At 32.5% G+C, this 19,445-nt stretch overlaps 4 protein-coding genes across 11 annotated transcripts; 2 read left to right on the forward strand and 2 right to left on the reverse strand.

Annotated features, from left to right (window-relative positions):
* Positions 1-11,180: 11,180 nt before the first annotated feature.
* LOC107398598 (uncharacterized) lies at positions 11,181-13,522 on the forward strand. Of its 3 annotated transcripts, XM_064355223.1 has the most exons (7): positions 11,181-11,423; positions 11,482-11,859; positions 11,912-12,044; positions 12,106-12,297; positions 12,351-12,994; positions 13,058-13,134; positions 13,190-13,522. In XM_064355223.1, exons 2-7 carry the CDS (start codon positions 11,520-11,522, stop codon positions 13,205-13,207), a joined length of 1,404 nt encoding a protein of 467 aa, XP_064211293.1. In that variant the 5' UTR covers positions 11,181-11,423; positions 11,482-11,519; the 3' UTR covers positions 13,208-13,522. The 3 variants fall into 3 exon arrangements, 2 of the variants coding, with proteins under 2 accessions (XP_064211293.1, XP_064211292.1); XM_064355222.1 differs by having other exon boundaries at positions 13,058-13,522; XR_010333253.1 differs by having other exon boundaries at positions 11,915-12,044; positions 12,351-13,522.
* On the reverse strand, positions 13,515-15,230 carry LOC135265519 (uncharacterized). Of its 2 annotated transcripts, XM_064355242.1 has the most exons (5): positions 14,966-15,230; positions 14,897-14,913; positions 14,720-14,844; positions 13,960-14,669; positions 13,515-13,895 (listed from the first exon to the last, which is right to left on the reverse strand). In XM_064355242.1, the coding sequence occupies exons 3-5, from the start codon at positions 14,774-14,776 to the stop codon at positions 13,532-13,534; spliced, it is 1,131 nt and encodes a 376-aa protein (XP_064211312.1). In that variant the 5' UTR covers positions 14,777-14,844; positions 14,897-14,913; positions 14,966-15,230; the 3' UTR covers positions 13,515-13,531. The 2 variants fall into 2 exon arrangements, with proteins under 2 accessions (XP_064211312.1, XP_064211310.1); XM_064355240.1 differs by having other exon boundaries at positions 14,720-14,913.
* Positions 15,231-15,241: 11 nt separating this feature from the next.
* LOC135265514 (uncharacterized) lies at positions 15,242-17,527 on the forward strand. 3 transcript variants are annotated; one of them, XM_064355230.1, is made up of 7 exons: positions 15,242-15,428; positions 15,487-15,864; positions 15,917-16,049; positions 16,111-16,302; positions 16,356-16,999; positions 17,063-17,139; positions 17,195-17,527. In XM_064355230.1, exons 2-7 carry the CDS (start codon positions 15,525-15,527, stop codon positions 17,210-17,212), a joined length of 1,404 nt encoding a protein of 467 aa, XP_064211300.1. In that variant the 5' UTR covers positions 15,242-15,428; positions 15,487-15,524; the 3' UTR covers positions 17,213-17,527. The 3 variants fall into 3 exon arrangements, 2 of the variants coding, with proteins under 2 accessions (XP_064211300.1, XP_064211299.1); XM_064355229.1 differs by having other exon boundaries at positions 15,245-15,428; positions 17,063-17,527; XR_010333254.1 differs by having other exon boundaries at positions 15,244-15,428; positions 15,920-16,049; positions 16,356-17,527.
* On the reverse strand, positions 17,520-19,254 carry LOC135265523 (uncharacterized). 3 transcript variants are annotated; one of them, XR_010333260.1, is made up of 5 exons: positions 18,971-19,254; positions 18,725-18,918; positions 18,387-18,674; positions 17,965-18,325; positions 17,520-17,900 (listed from the first exon to the last, which is right to left on the reverse strand). XR_010333260.1 is itself a non-coding variant. In XM_064355250.1 (5 exons), the coding sequence occupies exons 3-5, from the start codon at positions 18,779-18,781 to the stop codon at positions 17,537-17,539; spliced, it is 1,131 nt and encodes a 376-aa protein (XP_064211320.1). In that variant the 5' UTR covers positions 18,782-18,849; positions 18,902-18,918; positions 18,971-19,253; the 3' UTR covers positions 17,520-17,536. The 3 variants fall into 3 exon arrangements, 2 of the variants coding, with proteins under 2 accessions (XP_064211320.1, XP_064211316.1); XM_064355250.1 differs by having other exon boundaries at positions 17,965-18,674; positions 18,725-18,849; positions 18,902-18,918; positions 18,971-19,253; XM_064355246.1 differs by having other exon boundaries at positions 17,965-18,674; positions 18,971-19,253.
* Positions 19,255-19,445: the final 191 nt, after the last annotated feature.

Here is a 19,445-nt window from a genome sequence, read left to right on the forward strand (position 1 = left end):
GATTTGGATTTGGTTGGAAAACGTTTTGTGTGTTGCGCGATTGTTGATTTTAAACATTTTGAAAACTATTTTGGGGATTATTTTGGAAATTTCTTTGTTGATTGTGGAACTGGTTTTGGTATTGATTTTGGTAACTTTGCTTTGGAAAATTTTGTGAATAATTTCTTGAATTATTCTGAAAATAATTTTGTGGATTATTTTGGTAAGTTCTTCTTTGATTTTGGTTGTAATTATTCGTGTTAAATCTCGGTCTTACATTTTGTTGGCCTCGAAAATTCTGATTGCGCAATTGAAAAGTTGAAGGACATCATCATTAACACGATCATCATTGTCATCATAAACATCATCAGCATGATCGTCATTATCATTTACATCATTCACTTGATCAACATGATCAGCATGATCACCATTTACATCATTTATATCATTTACAACATGATCATTAACATGATAACTTTTACATTATTTGCACCATTTACATCATTAACATCATATTTGTCATTTACATCACTAACATGATCAACATGATCAATACGATCAACATGATCAGCATTAACATCATAGTTTTTACATTATTTGCACAATTAACATCATTGTCATCATAGTCATTTAACATGATTAACATGATCATCATTAACATTAACATCATTTACTTCATTTACATCATTACATTATTTACGTTATTGTCATCATTAACTTGATCAACATGATCAGCCTGATCAGCATAATCACAATTGACATCATTAACATCATCTATGTCATTTACATCACTAACAAGATCAACATGATCAATAGATCAACATGATCAGCATTAACATCATAACTTTTACATTATTTGCACCATTAACATCATTGTCATCATAGTCATTTAACATGATTAACATGATCATCATTAACATTAACATCATTTACTTCATTTACATCATTACATTATTTACGTTATTATCATCATTAACTTGATCAACATGATCAGCCTGATCAGCATGATCACCATTGACATCATTAACATCATCTATGTCATTTACATCACTAACATGATCAACATGATCAATAGATCAACATGATCAGCATTAACATCATAACTTTTACATTATTTGCACCATTAACATCATTGTCATCATAGTCATTTACATCATTATCATTATCATCATTAACTTGATCAACATGATCAGCCCGATCAGTATGATCACCATTGACATCATTAACATCATTAGCATCACTTGATCAACATGATTATTACGATCAACCTGATCAGCACTAACATCATAACATTTGCATTATTTGCACCATTAACATCATTGGCATCATTGTCATTTACACCATTAACATCATCTATATCATTTACATCACTAACATGATCAATATGATCAATACGATCAACCTGATCAGCATTAACATCATGAAATTTACATTATTTGCACCATTAACACCATTGTTATTATTGTAATTTGCATCATTAACATCATCATCTTTATTGACATCATTACATTGTTTACATCATTATCATTATCATCATTAACTTGATCAACATGATCAGCATGATCGTCATTTACATCATTAACATTATCTATGTCATTTACATCACTAACATGATCAACATGATCAATACGATCAACATGATCAGCATTAATATCATCTATGGCATTTACATTACTAACATGATCAACATGATCAATAAGATCAACCTGATCAGCATTAACATCATAACCTTTACATTATTTACACCATTAACATCATGGTCATCATTGTCATTTATATCATTTACAGTTAACATGATCATCATTAACATTAGCATCATTATCTTTATTTACATTATCACATTATTTACATCACTATCATTGTCACCATTAACATTATTATCATTAAAAACATTATCCTTACTCTATTTGATTCAGTGAAGTAGCAATTGTGAGAGGGGGTAGAGATGGATTTTCATTAAATTGATGAAACTTTAGTATTGTAGGTCCTCCTCTGGGGTGATGCTACTCTGGAAAAGAACGAGTTTTCGTAATTCTTGAATGTTAATGCTGTTAGATCAGTAGAGTTTTTATCAGGATTTGTTATATTTGGAACTTCAAAACTAATTCATTATGTGCAATTGCTTCGATAAATTTGTTAAAATTTTTAATTGATCAGTCGTTTGTTGTTTTAATAATGTTTTAACTCGTTCTTTGTTGTGGAATGGATTTTGAATGACTGTCACATTGTTCGGCATCATTGTGGTCTAAATTTTTTAATTGATTATGTTACTGAAACTGGAACCTAGTTCATTGATTAGATTTTACTTTTTAGTTATTCATTGATTAATAGGGTTAACTGAGTACAAAAACTATAAATTTTCATGTTCAAAATTTGGATAAAACCATCATTTTTCCACTACTCCTGCTGGTTTCTACTATAGTGTTTAAATGTATCATGGACTATAATTGTTGGATAAAAAAAGTGTTTATCTTCGTAACCTCTTAGCATACATCACAGAAATGGTACAACGTTATTCGAAAAACGCTGTTAAAGGTTTGTACTATTTTTAGTCTTTCTGGGCCTATTTTTGTCACAAATAAGTACCGTGTATTCGACTTCGTGTTGAAAAAAGATAGAATTTTTCTTTTTTACGCTTCACCCTGCTTCATCTTGTTTGTGCAAAACTTTTTACAATTGTTCTTCTTTTGTAGCGCAACTTTATTTATTCTTTGGAATAACTTCTATGTGTTTCTGAAATTTTGCACCAGTCGGTAAAATTCCATTTTTGATCAAATGGACTAATTTATTTTCTATTAATTCCTTCAAAACTAGAGAAATTGCAAATTGGTTTGGAATTGTATTTCACGTCAGAGGATACCTTGTGTTCTGAACGAACCCAATGCAGCACGATTTGGGAATCGCATCAAAATGTGTAGCATTCTTTTATGTTCAATGAAAAATATTGTCTTGGAATCCTAAAACTATACATTTTCTTTAAGTCATTTATAATTAGTCAGATTTGCCATTTTTCTTCTCGCCGATACTTTTTTCTTTTCTAGAATGTTTTTGTCAGTTTTGTGAAATTTTGTTTCGTAAAAGCCTCTAAAATCCTTTCAGTTACGTTTAATTAACAGGCTGTTCCTAAGTTTGTCAAGTTTCTGCTCTTAAATTTTGGTAAACATCTTCCAATTCTTTTCTGTTATTTGCAATAAAGTTGCAGATAATCCACACCACCTTGCTTATAAATGTAAATTACATCTTTCACCATCTGTTTTGCCTCTTCTTACATGTTGACTGATTTATTATAGCTTTTGTAACTTCAGAAAATTGTGTCTCAATTTTTTTTTATTTTAATTCTTGGCGTCTTGTGCCGGACACAGACCGCTTACAGAGCCAAAAAATACTACAGTGATTTCATAGATGTTAGGTTTTGTTTTCAATATCCACATACCTCTTTATAGGATGTGTTGAGCTCTTCTGTCTTGTTGTCTAACTTAAATTTGCAAAAATCTTTCTTTTCATATTAACGGTAACCCTGTTTTTCTTAATTCCGAGCGAAATTACATACAGAGAATTTTATAAATCAGGGCTGGCTGTAAAATAACTAGTCATATAGGAGACATTGAATGAGGCATAGAAACCAATTCGAAGTTTTTTAAAATGGGGCAAGTACCAGGTTTTGTTGTTTGTTATTGCAGGGTCTTTTTTTTGAATTTTTTTTATGTATTTCTTGGATTCAAGTCTGTGCATTTTTTTATAATTTTCAGCAAATACTGCCAATTGATCCATCCGTTTTTCTGTACAGTGATGCCTTTTCATTGCGTTCATTTTATTTTCTAGTAACACAACATTAAACTTTTTCTACACCATCTCAAATTTGAATTTTTAAAACGTCACCAAAAGATCAAGATTTTAACTTTTAACAAGTTTTTTATTTTAGTTTGTGCAAAAGCAGCATTGTTATTTGTTCTGGTTAAACAAATCTGTCTGCGCAATTTAATTAATTACTTTGTATTTTGAGACATGATTAACAAAAATTATACAACTTTTCCGGTATTGTCTTTAAGAGCTTTTTGTATTCCATTTTGTCTATCGGTGAAACCTCCAAGTGTGTTCACATTTTTATATTTGGCCATTCCGTCGCCTCCCATCGAATTCAGAAAAATTTTGTAGCAACAAAGATCTTAAAAAAATATCGGCTTAAAAGACTTCAGAAACGTACATTAAATCAATGAAAGAACTTAGTTAAACTATTATAGACCCAGAATAGTTTCTTGTTCTAAAAGAACTTCCAGGAATTTTAGGAATGTTCTTTTTGCTCAAGCTGTGACTGAAGTAGGAAGGGGGGGGGGCTAATTCATCCTTAAGGACGTGCCCCACTTAAATTTGAACTACAAACAAAATCGTCATGAATTCGAGGCATTGCCTCAGGGACGAATCGTCTTATCATCTGAAATCCCATATTTCAACAATTGATCTGATGCGTTCAATCAAATATATATAGCTCCAGAAGATATTTCTAGATGACTGTTAGTTCAGTTCATTTCAGTGTGATTATAAACGTTATAAAGTTTCACAAATTTTCAGTTTTCATTATTCATTTTTAAGTTTGATATTTGTTCGTTTTACTTGAATACTAGTATAATTTTTTTGTAAGCTAGGTGATTATTCAAATTTAAATTCGTAAAAATACTTACTTCAAAATCTTTTGTGCACAGAACTATATCATCCCAGTTAGTAATTAATACTTCCAAAACATGGAGCTTTTTCTGTAGTTCTACACAGTACATTGCTAAGTTTTTTATATCACGGGTTTCCTTATTACATAGTATTAACGTTATTGGTCCAAGAACAAGAGTTTATAATAGGTGGCTACTTACCTTCCCTGTTGTCCTTTTATCCTCCAACTATGAGAAGGACTTTTTCTGTGCATTTGATGAGGTGAGTCTTTACATTCTTTTTCAATGGCCTTATTACTGTAATGATCGCGTGCGTTCAAGCAGAATTGTTAAGTCCAATTTTGAAACTTAAGAAAAATAAAATTTAAACATTTTAAAGTTTCGTCAAACTGTTTTTGAGTGCACAGTTCAAATAATAACTTATATTCATATTGTGTACGATAATAAAATCACAATCCAAACATTGTGGGATCATAAAATCTCAAAAGGGTTTCTTAATGACTTCTGTTTGAACAAGGACGATATCTGTTGAAATGTTACTTTGAATTAGTGATCTGTATTATATTAATAGATGCGTATTTGTAATTTTTTACAGTGGACCGCTGATAAATATTTGCGACGGCTTTTTTACAACTACAACCAAAAGATTTGTCTTTTAAACGCTTTATTTGCCAAAAAGACCACCTGTCGCAATGTAGAGTTGATAGATAATCTACTTCCCAAAGATAATAAAAGTAGTAGAAGTGAACTTTCTGCCACAATGGAATTTCCGGTCAAGTATAATGTTCATTGGAAAAAAAACTGGAGGTATGTGTATTTATGAACGGTTGAGAAGTCGTCTATTAGTAAAAAATATAAATAAAAGAAAAACTTTTATTTTGTTCTTTTGCCTAATTTGAAATAATATTCGGACATTTGTTGAAGAGATACTTATAAAATCTAACTATTTGTAGGACAATCTACCCGTACTGTTCTGGTTGGTGATGATGATAGAAGTTTACAACGATATATAGAATATAGAAGCAAGAAAATCGAATAACACCTTACATGGAACCTCTGAGATACAAAATCTACAAGAAAAAATTTTACTATCGCTTAGGATCTTGCGCTTGAATCAGTGAGGATTTTTTTGCTGATAATCTACTCGCCAACAAATATTTTCTTGATTATTCTACAATTTCTTTAAGGTAATAATTACATCTTTCTTTGTATTGGCTTAGCTCTTGTTTCTTCACAGAAATAAAAGGATCTGTATCGAAGTTATTGGAAGAAAGACAGTACTTTTACAACAAGTTAACAACAAGGACTTCCAAAAATTGTGACTTGATCACTAGATTTAATTCAAAACTTGTCTCAAATAGAATAACTTCATTTCCCTACATTTGGAACTTCCAGCTTGGTTATTCGGGTATTGACGATATTGTCAGTAATGTTGTGATCAAACCAGCAGACGTATCGAGTTAGTATTTTTATCAGGATCAGTATTATTTTTCTTAACTCAATAATTTTAGATCATTTTTCATTACTGCTTATGTTTGCAAGGAAACAGCTCAACTTCTTGGAAATTACAACGATCTTCGAGGTAGGTATTATTATTAAAATATTAATTTTTAGTTATTAGTAATATTTTTGTTTTTAGGGATAACTTCAAATTTATCAAATTTTATAATGATGTATTGAAATTACCAAATATGTACCTACCCAATGATGTTATCTATGTTTTTAATGAGATACTATTAGTATTTTGTCCAAAAATAGCTATTTGTAAATTTGTTATAATTTTCTATTCACATAGTCAATTCTAAAAAGAAATGTTAGTTTTAAGTAGACAAGAATGTGAAGCAGATTTATTGTTGTAATATGTTGTTTTTTACCACCACAGCAATACATCAGTAAATCTGTTTATAACCAGTTGTGCAGAATTTTTAACAGTTTGAAAAAAAAAACAAGACAAAAAAAAAGAAAAAACAAACAAAAAAAGAAAAAACAAACAAAAAAAGGGAAAAAACAAAAAAAAATATTAACGAAAAAATGACAAAAAGCAACATGATATACCATAAATAAAATAAAAACAATAAAAAAATAAATTATTTAAAATAAAACAAAAAAATTAATAAAATAGAAAAAAAAATGTCGAAACAATACAAATTAAGGATGCTAGAGTTAAAAAATGTAAGACAGCTTTTACAAATATTTTATAATTTTTTTCGTAGTTTTTTTTTAACTGAAAATCATTTAGATCATTTTTCCGTCGTTTGTAAAAGCTGCCTTTGCTTTATTCGAATCTAAGTAAAAATTCAACCGACGCATATTGTATAAGTAAGTAAAAAATGTAATGAAATTGGGAAAACTTTTGGTTTTGTTACGTTTTTTGATCAGGTTTATTAAAATTAATTCATAGTAAACTGGCGTTCTGTTTTCCAAATTTCAAACAATAAGTTAATTAATTGTCTTCGACAGGTAATGTAATATCGATCCTTGAACTTGTGAGCATAACTTAAACGCTTTATTTTCTGTAAATTAAAAATAATTGTTCCCGGTATTAGTTTTAATGGCTTACATATTGTCTATGTTTTTAATGAGTAATCAATTTTATATTAACTTTATTTTGTTCAAAAGTTCGTTGATCTTTGCACAAATTTGTCCTTACTTTCTGTTCACATTGAGAACATAGTCAATTAAAAATTTAAAAAAATAGTTTTAAGACACGAATGTGAAGCAGATTTATTGTTGTAAGTTCGGTTGTTTTACCCCCACAGCAATATATCAGTAAATCTGCTTGTAATCACCTGTGTAAAATTTTTAGTCGTTTGAAAAAAAAGTCAAGAAAAAAGTACAAAACAAAGAAGCACAAAAAAATAACAAAAAAAAACAGAATAAAAAGAATGAAACAAAAATGCAGAAACGACTATGAAAAAATACGAATAATAGCTTTTACAGTTTAAAATGTAAGGCAGCTTTTGCTAACACTTGATAATTTTTGCCGCAGATTTTTACTAAATTGGAAAATCATTTAAAACAAAACATTTTTTCTTTGGTTTGTAAAAGCTGCTTTTGTCTCGCTACGGTTGGAGTAACGATGCAAATTGTTTAAACAAGTGGAAGGTGTAATGAAATTGGGAAAACATTATCGATATTGTTTTTGATTTTGCATTCAATGTACAATTCACAATAAATTGTCAGTGTTTTCCAAATTTCAAATAATAAGTCTGTCTGATTTTCTTCTATCAGTAATATAATACTGATTATTGTGCCAATGAACATGTTTTTGTGAACGCTTTATTTTCTGTGATTTTAAAAATAATTGCCCCCGGTCTTAAAAGAAAAAACGTCAAATTGTCAGATTTTTGGAAATCGTATTTGGTCTAAAAATCGTTGACAATAAGTAAGTGACTAAACTTTACATTACATTTTATTGTAACTTTGTTTGTTGTGTATATTAGTGTGTGGATAATTGTTAACGAAATACGGAAACCTTTCATTAATTTTTCAAAATTTTAACTCCACTATTTACGTTTTTGTTAATTTTATAAGTTGGAAACTGATTACAATCATTTAACAATTTTCGTATTTCGGTTCGATGATTTATTATTTTGGGAGATGTTGTAAATTTACATCAAACATATTTATTACATTATTAGTTTAGTTTTAGTAAATAGAAACATTGAGCTTCAAAAAAGACCGGGGAATATGAATTGTCTGATTTTTGGAAATTTGGTTGGACTAAAAATCAAATGACAAATTCATATAACTTAGATTAAGTTGTGTTAAATATTCTGTTATACTAGATTTGTAAGATACATAATTTGTACTACATGCATAAAGATCAACGAAATATGAAAAACAATAATATTTTAAATTAAATAAGTTAATTTGAGTTTTACTAAAATATTATCAGATTTTTTGACATTTGTGACGTTTTTTCTTTTTCGTTGACAAAAATCCTGTTATTTTGGTTATTGGATCTGTACTATCAATATTTGTAAAATAGATTTTTGAACTAACAAGAAATATTAATGTTTCACTTTACCCTACTTTTTTAAAGCCATTGGCAACTTAAAGAACAACTTTGTCCTAGGTGATAGTACTGAAATTTCTCTCTTTTCTAAACTAAGTTTACACTAAGTAGAACACATTTTCCGGCTTGGTTTTAAAACCTACGGTTCTCTGTGTAGATTTAATTGATTGAACAGAGATTGAAAAGGACAAGAAGACAAGGATGCCACTCTAACCACGATTCGAAAAAAGTAAGAAAATATTATGAAATCACTGAAAAACACTAAAATAATATGTTGCCGGTGTTTACATTCTGTCTCAAAAAATACGAATATTTATTTAAAGTACGACCCATTGGCTTGTTGCGAAGTGTTTAGAAAAATTTAACTTTCAATTGAATTTTGTCTGTCACAAAACTACATTAACATTTATTTTACATTTTTTATACAGGTGTCTCAAAATTGGCGAATTCCGAGTTCAGAGCATTTTAGAGAATCACTTGAAGATCACTCTTATTTATTTATGGTAAAGATGATTGTGGAGAATAATGTAAAATGATTTCTCAAAAAAAAAGTTTTATTTATTTTTATCCCGCATTTGAAAAAACGCAGTTCAAAGAGCACCCGAAGACCTGAATCTATTTTGTTTCTATATTTAGACTAGTGAAGTGATTCTTTACCACTCCAAATTCACCAGTTTTGAGGCACCTGTATTTTCGTGTTTTTGCTTTTTTAACAGGATTGGCAGTATTATGTGTTTTTTATGAAGTGGAAATGTCTTATTCACCAATAAGCTTACGTTTGCCATCAGAAACCACTTGAGTTGCAAACAAAATCAGCTCGTACTTACTAATTTTTTTTAGTTCTTTTAAGAGTGTTGGTGAAGCAGTCGTTGAACTGTGCCTGTTGCATGTTGTGTAAAATGACTAGCTAAAAACTTGTATCAGGTGCTGCTACAATGACCAAAGATACAGTTTTTCTGTAAAACAAAGTGAAAAAAAGATATGATTCTGATAACCAAACTAACGCAACTTGAGCTGGAACAGGGTCAGAGCCACAAGCTAGATAAATCATAAGTAGAGAATCTGGTAGGTGCAATGTTTAAGTATTGCATGTAATGTTCTTTTTTTCCAAAAATTGTTAATTTTATTTTTTAGTAAAAAATAATACTGGATTATATACAGTAGTATCAGAAATACGTGTGCTCTTCAAATGCAACAACTTTTTTATATAACTTTTTGCAAAATTATTATTTATAATTTTCACTGTATTCCTCCTTTCTTTTGTGCAAACGAGACGGTCAGTGTTTAATACAATTTTCATTGTTGCTTTAAATTGTCCGATTCTATCACAACGAAAATAGTTCGGCACTTTTATTTTTGTACACGTTTCAGTATGTTATCTTTTTCTAAATTTTAATTAAATTTGCGAATTTTTTAATTGAAAAATTACAAATAGAAAAGACGTTTTATTTCTTGAGCTTTGTTATCTGTTACAATTAAGACACGTATTTTTGATACACACTGTATAGTTCTTAATTTTATTTTAAACTGTACAATTTAGGCATGTAATAAAGCGAAAAAGTTACCAATACAGACTAAGCCACTAGTAACACACAAAATTTATATTTTTTTAAGGGTAATTTTTCCAACAAATCCTGATTAGGTTACTTTTTTAATGCTACATTTTACACCATAGTGACATTTATAACGTCAATGGTTTTTGAGTTTTATCGTAATTTTTTTTTTAAGTAACCACCGACATTTTTGTTTGCTGTTTTCGATTGTATATATATTTTTTATCTATTTTCTTTGTTTTGTTCTATACTACTATTAGCTTGAAATCTGTCCATAAGGGGCTGATTTCAAGTTAATTTACGACCGACGCAAGTCGGTGCGTCGGTATTGTTATAGCAACGACGCAAATCTAGCAATGTTATTGGTTGCTGCTATGCAACTGCAGCCCACGCAACTTTGCGACCAAACTTGAAATCAGACCCTTACTTACGGCAACCACAAAGATAGTCAATTCCGATGAAAATTATACAGGGTGTCTCACCTAAGACATTCCAGCCTGATACCTTAGATAATTGTCAACGGATTTTTATGAAATTTAAAATGCAAATATTTTAGAAGCCAAAGATTAAAATTCAATTAATGCAACAACTAAATTCGTAAAAAGGTAATTTATACCTGCCTTTTCAAAATGTTATATTATTTAAGACTTATTTTAAAAAAATCATAGTCAACATAAAATGTTGTAAGAAAAAAAATCAACTTTGAAAGATGTTTGTTTTGCATGAAAAAAGAAAAAAAACTGTTACACGTGGGTACAAATGCAAAAGCGTAGATCTATGAAACAAATGAGCACTACCACTGATTTTTGGTTAATCCTACTCGCACAAACATGTCACGCAAGAGACATTTCATAAATATTATGAAGGCTTTATTTGAATAACATTTCACAAGAAGTCCAACGACACTTTCCATAGGCGAATTTTGTTTCCTTTTTCAATACCATAGAAATTCCTGCCACTGTTGTTCGTTTTTAAAGTAATTTCACCAAATTAATACAATACGCGCTATCAGTGTGACGTAGACATTTGAGGTAGGTCAGCACCTTAAAGCTAAACAATCGCCATTTTCAATGCTTTTCTTATGGGCATTTAAAAGTTTTTCGTATTTCTTTAATGCTAGAAGTGTAGGAACATTACTTTTACAGAGAAATGATAGCTATGAAAAATGCAATGTCGTTTCTTAAAGATTTTAGCAACTGAGCTAATATTTCTGTAAGTTGAACACATAAATCCTTTTCTAACCTAACTTTTTTCAAACTTCAAAATTCAGTTTTTCTTAATTTGGACATCATATTGATGTAAATTATTATGTGGCCTTTTAAAACTGAGGGAAAAATGGTTTGCCACACTAATGACATTGGATTTCTTCTGAATGACGAATTCATGGGGTGCAACCGGCGCAACCCCAATAAACGGGTTGTTTTCTGTCCCCCTCCCCCATCACGAGGGATGAATAGCAGGTATACGAGGGTAGAGGGTTCAGGCACATACATGGTTGAAAGTAGTACGGGTTGTGAGTTCTGTGCTTCTTTCGTGAGTGTCTTTTGTTATCGTGTTTTTTCCGATCGTTCTCCATATCTTCGTGTTCTTGAATTTTTAAAATTCTGTTTTTCCAAGACATTATCTCATTTTTGTGGTACATCATTAGGTATGATTTGTGAATAATATTTTGTTGCGATACTTTGATAGTTCATGTGTAGTAGGTTTTTACATCACAACTATGGGAATGTGTTGGGCTCCAGATTGCAAACACTATAGTACTCGCGATAAATGCCATTTTTTTAGTTTTCCTAAGTCGGGAAAAGAACGAGCACTATGGAAAAAATTGTTGAGGTAATTTTTAATAGATGTTTTGATATTAATTTTTAATTGCTTGTTTCATTGTTAAATGTAGAAGAGATGTAGAACCCGGACCAGGAGCCTACGTTTGCAGCTGCCATTTTCGGGATGGAAGAAAGGAAAATGGTCCTGAATTATTTTTGCACAATATCGCAAAAAGAGCCTATTTTCAAGTGGAATCTCCAGAAAAAAAAAAGATGAAAAAACAAGGACTCCCTTCTTGTTCTAGTTCCGCTGAATCATTAAGGTAAAAAGTGAATCCTAGTTTTAAATTGATTTACAATTTGATCATTTGAATAGTGTTGATATACCGGAAGAAACAGTACCATCGACAATGAATTTAGAGGAAGTGCCATCGACGTCTACAGCCGTAGTTGCAGCACCAGCAGATATAATTCAAGATGCTCCGTTAGAATCTATGGGTGTGCAAGCACCCTTGGTGTCACATGCGGCTCTTGAAGCAGAAATGTATTTTCTCAAAAAGGAAAATGCTGAACTTAAAGCAAAAATACAATATCTGACAGTACGATTTTGCTATGAAAATGTTCAAGGAAATGACAAACTCATTGTTTTATATACCGGTCTTCCCAATAGCCAGATTTTCGAAGCATTGTTTCACTTAATCGAAAAGTTGGACATAAAATATTACCACAAATGGACAGTCCAAAAGTTAACTAGAATTGACCAACTCTTTTTAACCCTAGTAAAATTACGACTCAATTTCCCTCAACTTGATTTGGCGCAACGCTTTGGGGTTGCCCAAAGCACAGTTTCTAATATTATTTTAACATTTGTCCATGTAATATATGAAATTTTATATAAACAGTTTATGACGACAATGCCTTCGCGCGAAAAAAATAAATCTTGCTTGCCAACATGTTTTAGCAATTTTACTAATTGTAGAGCAGTTCTAGATTGTACCGAAATTTTCACTGTGGTATCACGTAAGTCTATGTCAACACAGAAATTAACATATAGTACTTACAAACATCATAATACTTTCAAAGGGCTAATTGGAGTTGCACCCAATGGTGTCATCACATTTGTAAGTGATTTATACGTGGGATCAACTTCTGATCAAAAAGTTGTTTTAAATTGTGGAATAATCGACATGTTAAAAACTGGAGATATGATTTTAGCCGATAAGGGATTTTTGATCCAAAATATTCTGCCACCAGGGGTCACTTTGAATATTCCACCTTTTTTATCAAATGTCCAATTTACACCAGAGCAAGTTAAGTGTACCGAAAATATTGCACGTGCAAGAATACACGTCGAAAGGGCAATACGCCGATTAAAATGTTATCATATTTTAAATTTTTTGCCAGAGTCTTTGTGCCACTATGGAGATATTGTTTTTAAAGCGACTGCCGCTTTAACAAACCTCCAATTTCCATTAATTAAAGAGGTAGCAGAATTGTTTCAGGATTGTGATGATTAAAATAATGTAAAATAAAAACCATCTATTTATATACAGTTTATTATTGTGAAATAAAGGAAATATATTGGTCAAGATAAAATTCTTTTAAAATATTGATATTTTCTGACCACCCCGGATCTTTTTCAATTTGAAATATCTCTGTGCACTTTGGTGTCCACACGACAAAGTAGCAGATACTTCGACCAGTGATGTGCATTTGCCCCTGTACTTGGTGGTAATAATTGTGATTGCTGTTAAGATTAATGTCCTCATTTTCATCCCTCCAATAAAAATATTTTTTATCCTTCAGGGCTTCAGACAAACTGTCAGTGTCCCTATATTTATATGGGCATTTAATTTCGAGAATCCCATCTTCTTCCACTAATCCATCAGGACTTGCTCCCAAAAAGCCTGATTCTTCCAACCTACAAAAAAAAGTAATATTACATTATTCATCTAAGTTATACGTGTTAATTATTTTCGACCTACCAAAATCCCGTCTCTTGGACTTTAAGATTCGTCGCTTCTTCAAATTCTCTGAGCGCTGTCTTCTCGTGGGTCTTACCCCACTGCACAGCAGCAACCCTGTCAAGCGAATAGCCTTCCGCCAAATTTTTAAATAAAGAGGGTGGGAATCTTCGTCTACTGCAAGCAGATAGTACCATGCCAAACCTGCTGGCCGTTAAACGATGTTTCCTTGCTACATGCCAATTTTCGTTAACATGTTGGCCCCGAGTGCACGCCTCAACCAGTTTAATGCGTGCCTCATCTATTCTGCACTTCTCCAAAAGAAACTTTTGTTTGTCTATGGCCTGCACGTATTCTAAGCTTTGTAGAATTTCTTCGATATCTGCAATAATTTTTCTGGCTTCTTCACTTGCTTCTGGTCTTAGGAGCCAAGTGAAGCCCACCACATTCGTGACGCCTATTTCGGCACGGAACTGAATAATTTCGTCCTCAGTAGAGGACCTAGACAGTGCCGTATAGTTTGATAATTTCGGCTTGTAAACATCAGCTAACTTAATGACTTCTGTTTGTGGTGTTGTTTTTGATGGGGCACTCCACTGACACTCAATGTCAGTAGCACTTACATTATAATGAGCATAATATAATGCTGCAGCCATATGATGGCAAGCCACGTTGCCCCTTGGGCAGGTACAATGTGCCGTCTTAACCCCTTCTTCTAGGTCATATGAAATCTAAAACACACTTTGTAGAAGAAATGTCTAACAGTTAAATAAATACAAACCTCCACAGTATAATTTAGCTTTTTCATGCTCGGTAGAACTTCTGCAGAAATTCTCATCGGTTGTACTGTGCCATCAAACCTAAATTTGGTGACGTGACCGCTGGTAAAAGCATTTTCTCCCCGAACTAAAAAGCGATTACCGTCCCCAAAAAATTTCGCAATAAAGTGAAACTTAACAATGTGCTTTTCTGCCACTAAAATGCATAAATATAATAGTTTCTCAAAGTATAATTAAAGCTTACTCACTTTCTCACCGACAACGTGGTTCCCTGTATTCTTTTATAAAGTTCGTATTTTCACAAAAAGTCACTTCTAAATTAAATTAAAGTCTCTAGTGGCACAAATTACACCCGCTGCAGCTATTTGACACGTTATTAACGCACAAACACAACCAAAAAACCGAAAAACGTATTACACCACATGTAAAAGACTGGTTGTTTAGCTTTGAGCAACTGACCTACCGTAATAAGAGTGGGGAGGTGACGTCACGACTGATAGCGCGTAATCAGTGTGACGTAGACATTTGAGGTAGGTCAGCACCTTAAAGCTAAACAATCGCCATTTTCAATGCTTTTCTTATGGGCATTTAAAAGTTTTTCGTATTTCTTTAATGCTAGAAGTGTAGGAACATTACTTTTACAGAGAAATGATAGCTATGAAAAATGCAATGTCGTTTCTTAAAGATTTTAGCAACTGAGCTAATATTTCTGTAAGTTGAACACATAAATCCTTTTCTAACCTAACTTTTTTCAAACTTCAAAATTCAGTTTTTCTTAATTTGGACATCATATTGATGTAAATTATTATGTGGCCTTTTAAAACTGAGGGAAAAATGGTTTGCCACACTAATGACATTGGATTTCTTCTGAATGACGAATTCATGGGGTGCAACCGGCGCAACCCCAATAAACGGGTTGTTTTCTGTCCCCCTCCCCCATCACGAGGGATGAATAGCAGGTATACGAGGGTAGAGGGTTCAGGCACATACATGGTTGAAAGTAGTACGGGTTGTGAGTTCTGTGCTTCTTTCGTGAGTGTCTTTTGTTATCGTGTTTTTTCCGATCGTTCTCCATATCTTCGTGTTCTTGAATTTTTAAAATTCTGTTTTTCCAAGACATTATCTCATTTTTGTGGTACATCATTAGGTATGATTTGTGAATAATATTTTGTTGCGATACTTTGATAGTTCATGTGTAGTAGGTTTTTACATCACAACTATGGGAATGTGTTGGGCTCCAGATTGCAAACACTATAGTACTCGCGATAAATGCCATTTTTTTAGTTTTCCTAAGTCGGGAAAAGAACGAGCACTATGGAAAAAATTGTTGAGGTAATTTTTAATAGATGTTTTGATATTAATTTTTAATTGCTTGTTTCATTGTTAAATGTAGAAGAGATGTAGAACCCGGACCAGGAGCCTACGTTTGCAGCTGCCATTTTCGGGATGGAAGAAAGGAAAATGGTCCTGAATTATTTTTGCACAATATCGCAAAAAGAGCCTATTTTCAAGTGGAATCTCCAGAAAAAAAAAAGATGAAAAAACAAGGACTCCCTTCTTGTTCTAGTTCCGCTGAATCATTAAGGTAAAAAGTGAATCCTAGTTTTAAATTGATTTACAATTTGATCATTTGAATAGTGTTGATATACCGGAAGAAACAGTACCATCGACAATGAATTTAGAGGAAGTGCCATCGACGTCTACAGCCGTAGTTGCAGCACCAGCAGATATAATTCAAGATGCTCCGTTAGAATCTATGGGTGTGCAAGCACCCTTGGTGTCACATGCGGCTCTTGAAGCAGAAATGTATTTTCTCAAAAAGGAAAATGCTGAACTTAAAGCAAAAATACAATATCTGACAGTACGATTTTGCTATGAAAATGTTCAAGGAAATGACAAACTCATTGTTTTATATACCGGTCTTCCCAATAGCCAGATTTTCGAAGCATTGTTTCACTTAATCGAAAAGTTGGACATAAAATATTACCACAAATGGACAGTCCAAAAGTTAACTAGAATTGACCAACTCTTTTTAACCCTAGTAAAATTACGACTCAATTTCCCTCAACTTGATTTGGCGCAACGCTTTGGGGTTGCCCAAAGCACAGTTTCTAATATTATTTTAACATTTGTCCATGTAATATATGAAATTTTATATAAACAGTTTATGACGACAATGCCTTCGCGCGAAAAAAATAAATCTTGCTTGCCAACATGTTTTAGCAATTTTACTAATTGTAGAGCAGTTCTAGATTGTACCGAAATTTTCACTGTGGTATCACGTAAGTCTATGTCAACACAGAAATTAACATATAGTACTTACAAACATCATAATACTTTCAAAGGGCTAATTGGAGTTGCACCCAATGGTGTCATCACATTTGTAAGTGATTTATACGTGGGATCAACTTCTGATCAAAAAGTTGTTTTAAATTGTGGAATAATCGACATGTTAAAAACTGGAGATATGATTTTAGCCGATAAGGGATTTTTGATCCAAAATATTCTGCCACCAGGGGTCACTTTGAATATTCCACCTTTTTTATCAAATGTCCAATTTACACCAGAGCAAGTTAAGTGTACCGAAAATATTGCACGTGCAAGAATACACGTCGAAAGGGCAATACGCCGATTAAAATGTTATCATATTTTAAATTTTTTGCCAGAGTCTTTGTGCCACTATGGAGATATTGTTTTTAAAGCGACTGCCGCTTTAACAAACCTCCAATTTCCATTAATTAAAGAGGTAGCAGAATTGTTTCAGGATTGTGATGATTAAAATAATGTAAAATAAAAACCATCTATTTATATACAGTTTATTATTGTGAAATAAAGGAAATATATTGGTCAAGATAAAATTCTTTTAAAATATTGATATTTTCTGACCACCCCGGATCTTTTTCAATTTGAAATATCTCTGTGCACTTTGGTGTCCACACGACAAAGTAGCAGATACTTCGACCAGTGATGTGCATTTGCCCCTGTACTTGGTGGTAATAATTGTGATTGCTGTTAAGATTAATGTCCTCATTTTCATCCCTCCAATAAAAATATTTTTTATCCTTCAGGGCTTCAGACAAACTGTCAGTGTCCCTATATTTATATGGGCATTTAATTTCGAGAATCCCATCTTCTTCCACTAATCCATCAGGACTTGCTCCCAAAAAGCCTGATTCTTCCAACCTACAAAAAAAAGTAATATTACATTATTCATCTAAGTTATACGTGTTAATTATTTTCGACCTACCAAAATCCCGTCTCTTGGACTTTAAGATTCGTCGCTTCTTCAAATTCTCTGAGCGCTGTCTTCTCGTGGGTCTTACCCCACTGCACAGCAGCAACCCTGTCAAGCGAATAGCCTTCCGCCAAATTTTTAAATAAAGAGGGTGGGAATCTTCGTCTACTGCAAGCAGATAGTACCATGCCAAACCTGCTGGCCGTTAAACGATGTTTCCTTGCTACATGCCAATTTTCGTTAACATGTTGGCCCCGAGTGCACGCCTCAACCAGTTTAATGCGTGCCTCATCTATTCTGCACTTCTCCAAAAGAAACTTTTGTTTGTCTATGGCCTGCACGTATTCTAAGCTTTGTAGAATTTCTTCGATATCTGCAATAATTTTTCTGGCTTCTTCACTTGCTTCTGGTCTTAGGAGCCAAGTGAAGCCCACCACATTCGTGACGCCTATTTCGGCACGGAACTGAATAATTTCGTCCTCAGTAGAGGACCTAGACAGTGCCGTATAGTTTGATAATTTCGGCTTGTAAACATCAGCTAACTTAATGACTTCTGTTTGTGGTGTTGTTTTTGATGGGGCACTCCACTGACACTCAATGTCAGTAGCACTTACATTATAATGAGCATAATATAATGCTGCAGCCATATGATGGCAAGCCACGTTGCCCCTTGGGCAGGTACAATGTGCCGTCTTAACCCCTTCTTCTAGGTCATATGAAATCTAAAACACACTTTGTAGAAGAAATGTCTAACAGTTAAATAAATACAAACCTCCACAGTATAATTTAGCTTTTTCATGCTCGGTAGAACTTCTGCAGAAATTCTCATCGGTTGTACTGTGCCATCAAACCTAAATTTGGTGACGTGACCGCTGGTAAAAGCATTTTCTCCCCGAACTAAAAAGCGATTACCGTCCCCAAAAAATTTCGCAATAAAGTGAAACTTAACAATGTGCTTTTCTGCCACTAAAATGCATAAATATAATAGTTTCTCAAAGTATAATTAAAGCTTACTCACTTTCTCACCGACAACGTGGTTCCCTGTATTCTTTTATAAAGTTCGTATTTTCACAAAAAGTCACTTCTAAATTAAATTAAAGTCTCTAGTGGCACAAATTACACCCGCTGCAGCTATTTGACACGTTATTAACGCACAAACACAACCAAAAAACCGAAAAACGTATTACACCACATGTAAAAGACTGGTTGTTTAGCTTTGAGCAACTGACCTACCGTAATAAGAGTGGGGAGGTGACGTCACGACTGATAGCGCGTATTTCACTTTTCTAACAGCGCACTTTTGACAGTATTTTTAGACATCCACAAAATAATGCTTAGCAATGCTTCATTAATTGAATGGAGTGTTATACTCGAAAGTAAAAGTTTTTGGAAATTGCAGATTCTGAAAGTAGACACAAAATGATGTCTAGTAATATCGGTCTGAGTTTTTTTAAATCGGTACTTTTTTAGTAATAATAGAAAATTTGCGCTGT

Source organism: Tribolium castaneum, chromosome 1 (assembly GCF_031307605.1).
Source record: "Tribolium castaneum strain GA2 chromosome 1, icTriCast1.1, whole genome shotgun sequence".
NCBI classification, from domain to species: Eukaryota; Metazoa; Arthropoda; class Insecta; order Coleoptera; family Tenebrionidae; genus Tribolium; species Tribolium castaneum.

Excerpts from the sequence above, each read along its gene's own strand:
- LOC107398598 (XM_064355222.1), top strand. The coding sequence starts at position 11,520 with ATGTGGCCTTTTAAAACTGAGGGAAAAATGGTTTGCCACACTAATGAC. Across the intron at positions 12,045-12,105 it reads CTATGGAAAAAATTGTTGAG|AAGAGATGTAGAACCCGGAC; the intron begins GTAATTTTTAAT and ends TGTTAAATGTAG. Across the intron at positions 12,995-13,057 it reads AATTTTCACTGTGGTATCAC|GGCTAATTGGAGTTGCACCC; the intron begins GTAAGTCTATGT and ends ATACTTTCAAAG.
- LOC135265519 (XM_064355240.1), bottom strand. Across the intron at positions 14,670-14,719 it reads AGCTAAATTATACTGTGGAG|ATTTCATATGACCTAGAAGA; the intron begins GTTTGTATTTAT and ends AGTGTGTTTTAG. Across the intron at positions 13,896-13,959 it reads GTCCAAGAGACGGGATTTTG|GTTGGAAGAATCAGGCTTTT; the intron begins GTAGGTCGAAAA and ends TTTTTTTTGTAG.
- LOC135265514 (XM_064355229.1), top strand. The coding sequence starts at position 15,525 with ATGTGGCCTTTTAAAACTGAGGGAAAAATGGTTTGCCACACTAATGAC. Across the intron at positions 15,865-15,916 it reads TTTTTGTGGTACATCATTAG|TAGGTTTTTACATCACAACT; the intron begins GTATGATTTGTG and ends GTTCATGTGTAG. Across the intron at positions 16,303-16,355 it reads AGTTCCGCTGAATCATTAAG|TGTTGATATACCGGAAGAAA; the intron begins GTAAAAAGTGAA and ends TCATTTGAATAG.
- LOC135265523 (XM_064355246.1), bottom strand. Across the intron at positions 18,675-18,724 it reads AGCTAAATTATACTGTGGAG|ATTTCATATGACCTAGAAGA; the intron begins GTTTGTATTTAT and ends AGTGTGTTTTAG. Across the intron at positions 17,901-17,964 it reads GTCCAAGAGACGGGATTTTG|GTTGGAAGAATCAGGCTTTT; the intron begins GTAGGTCGAAAA and ends TTTTTTTTGTAG.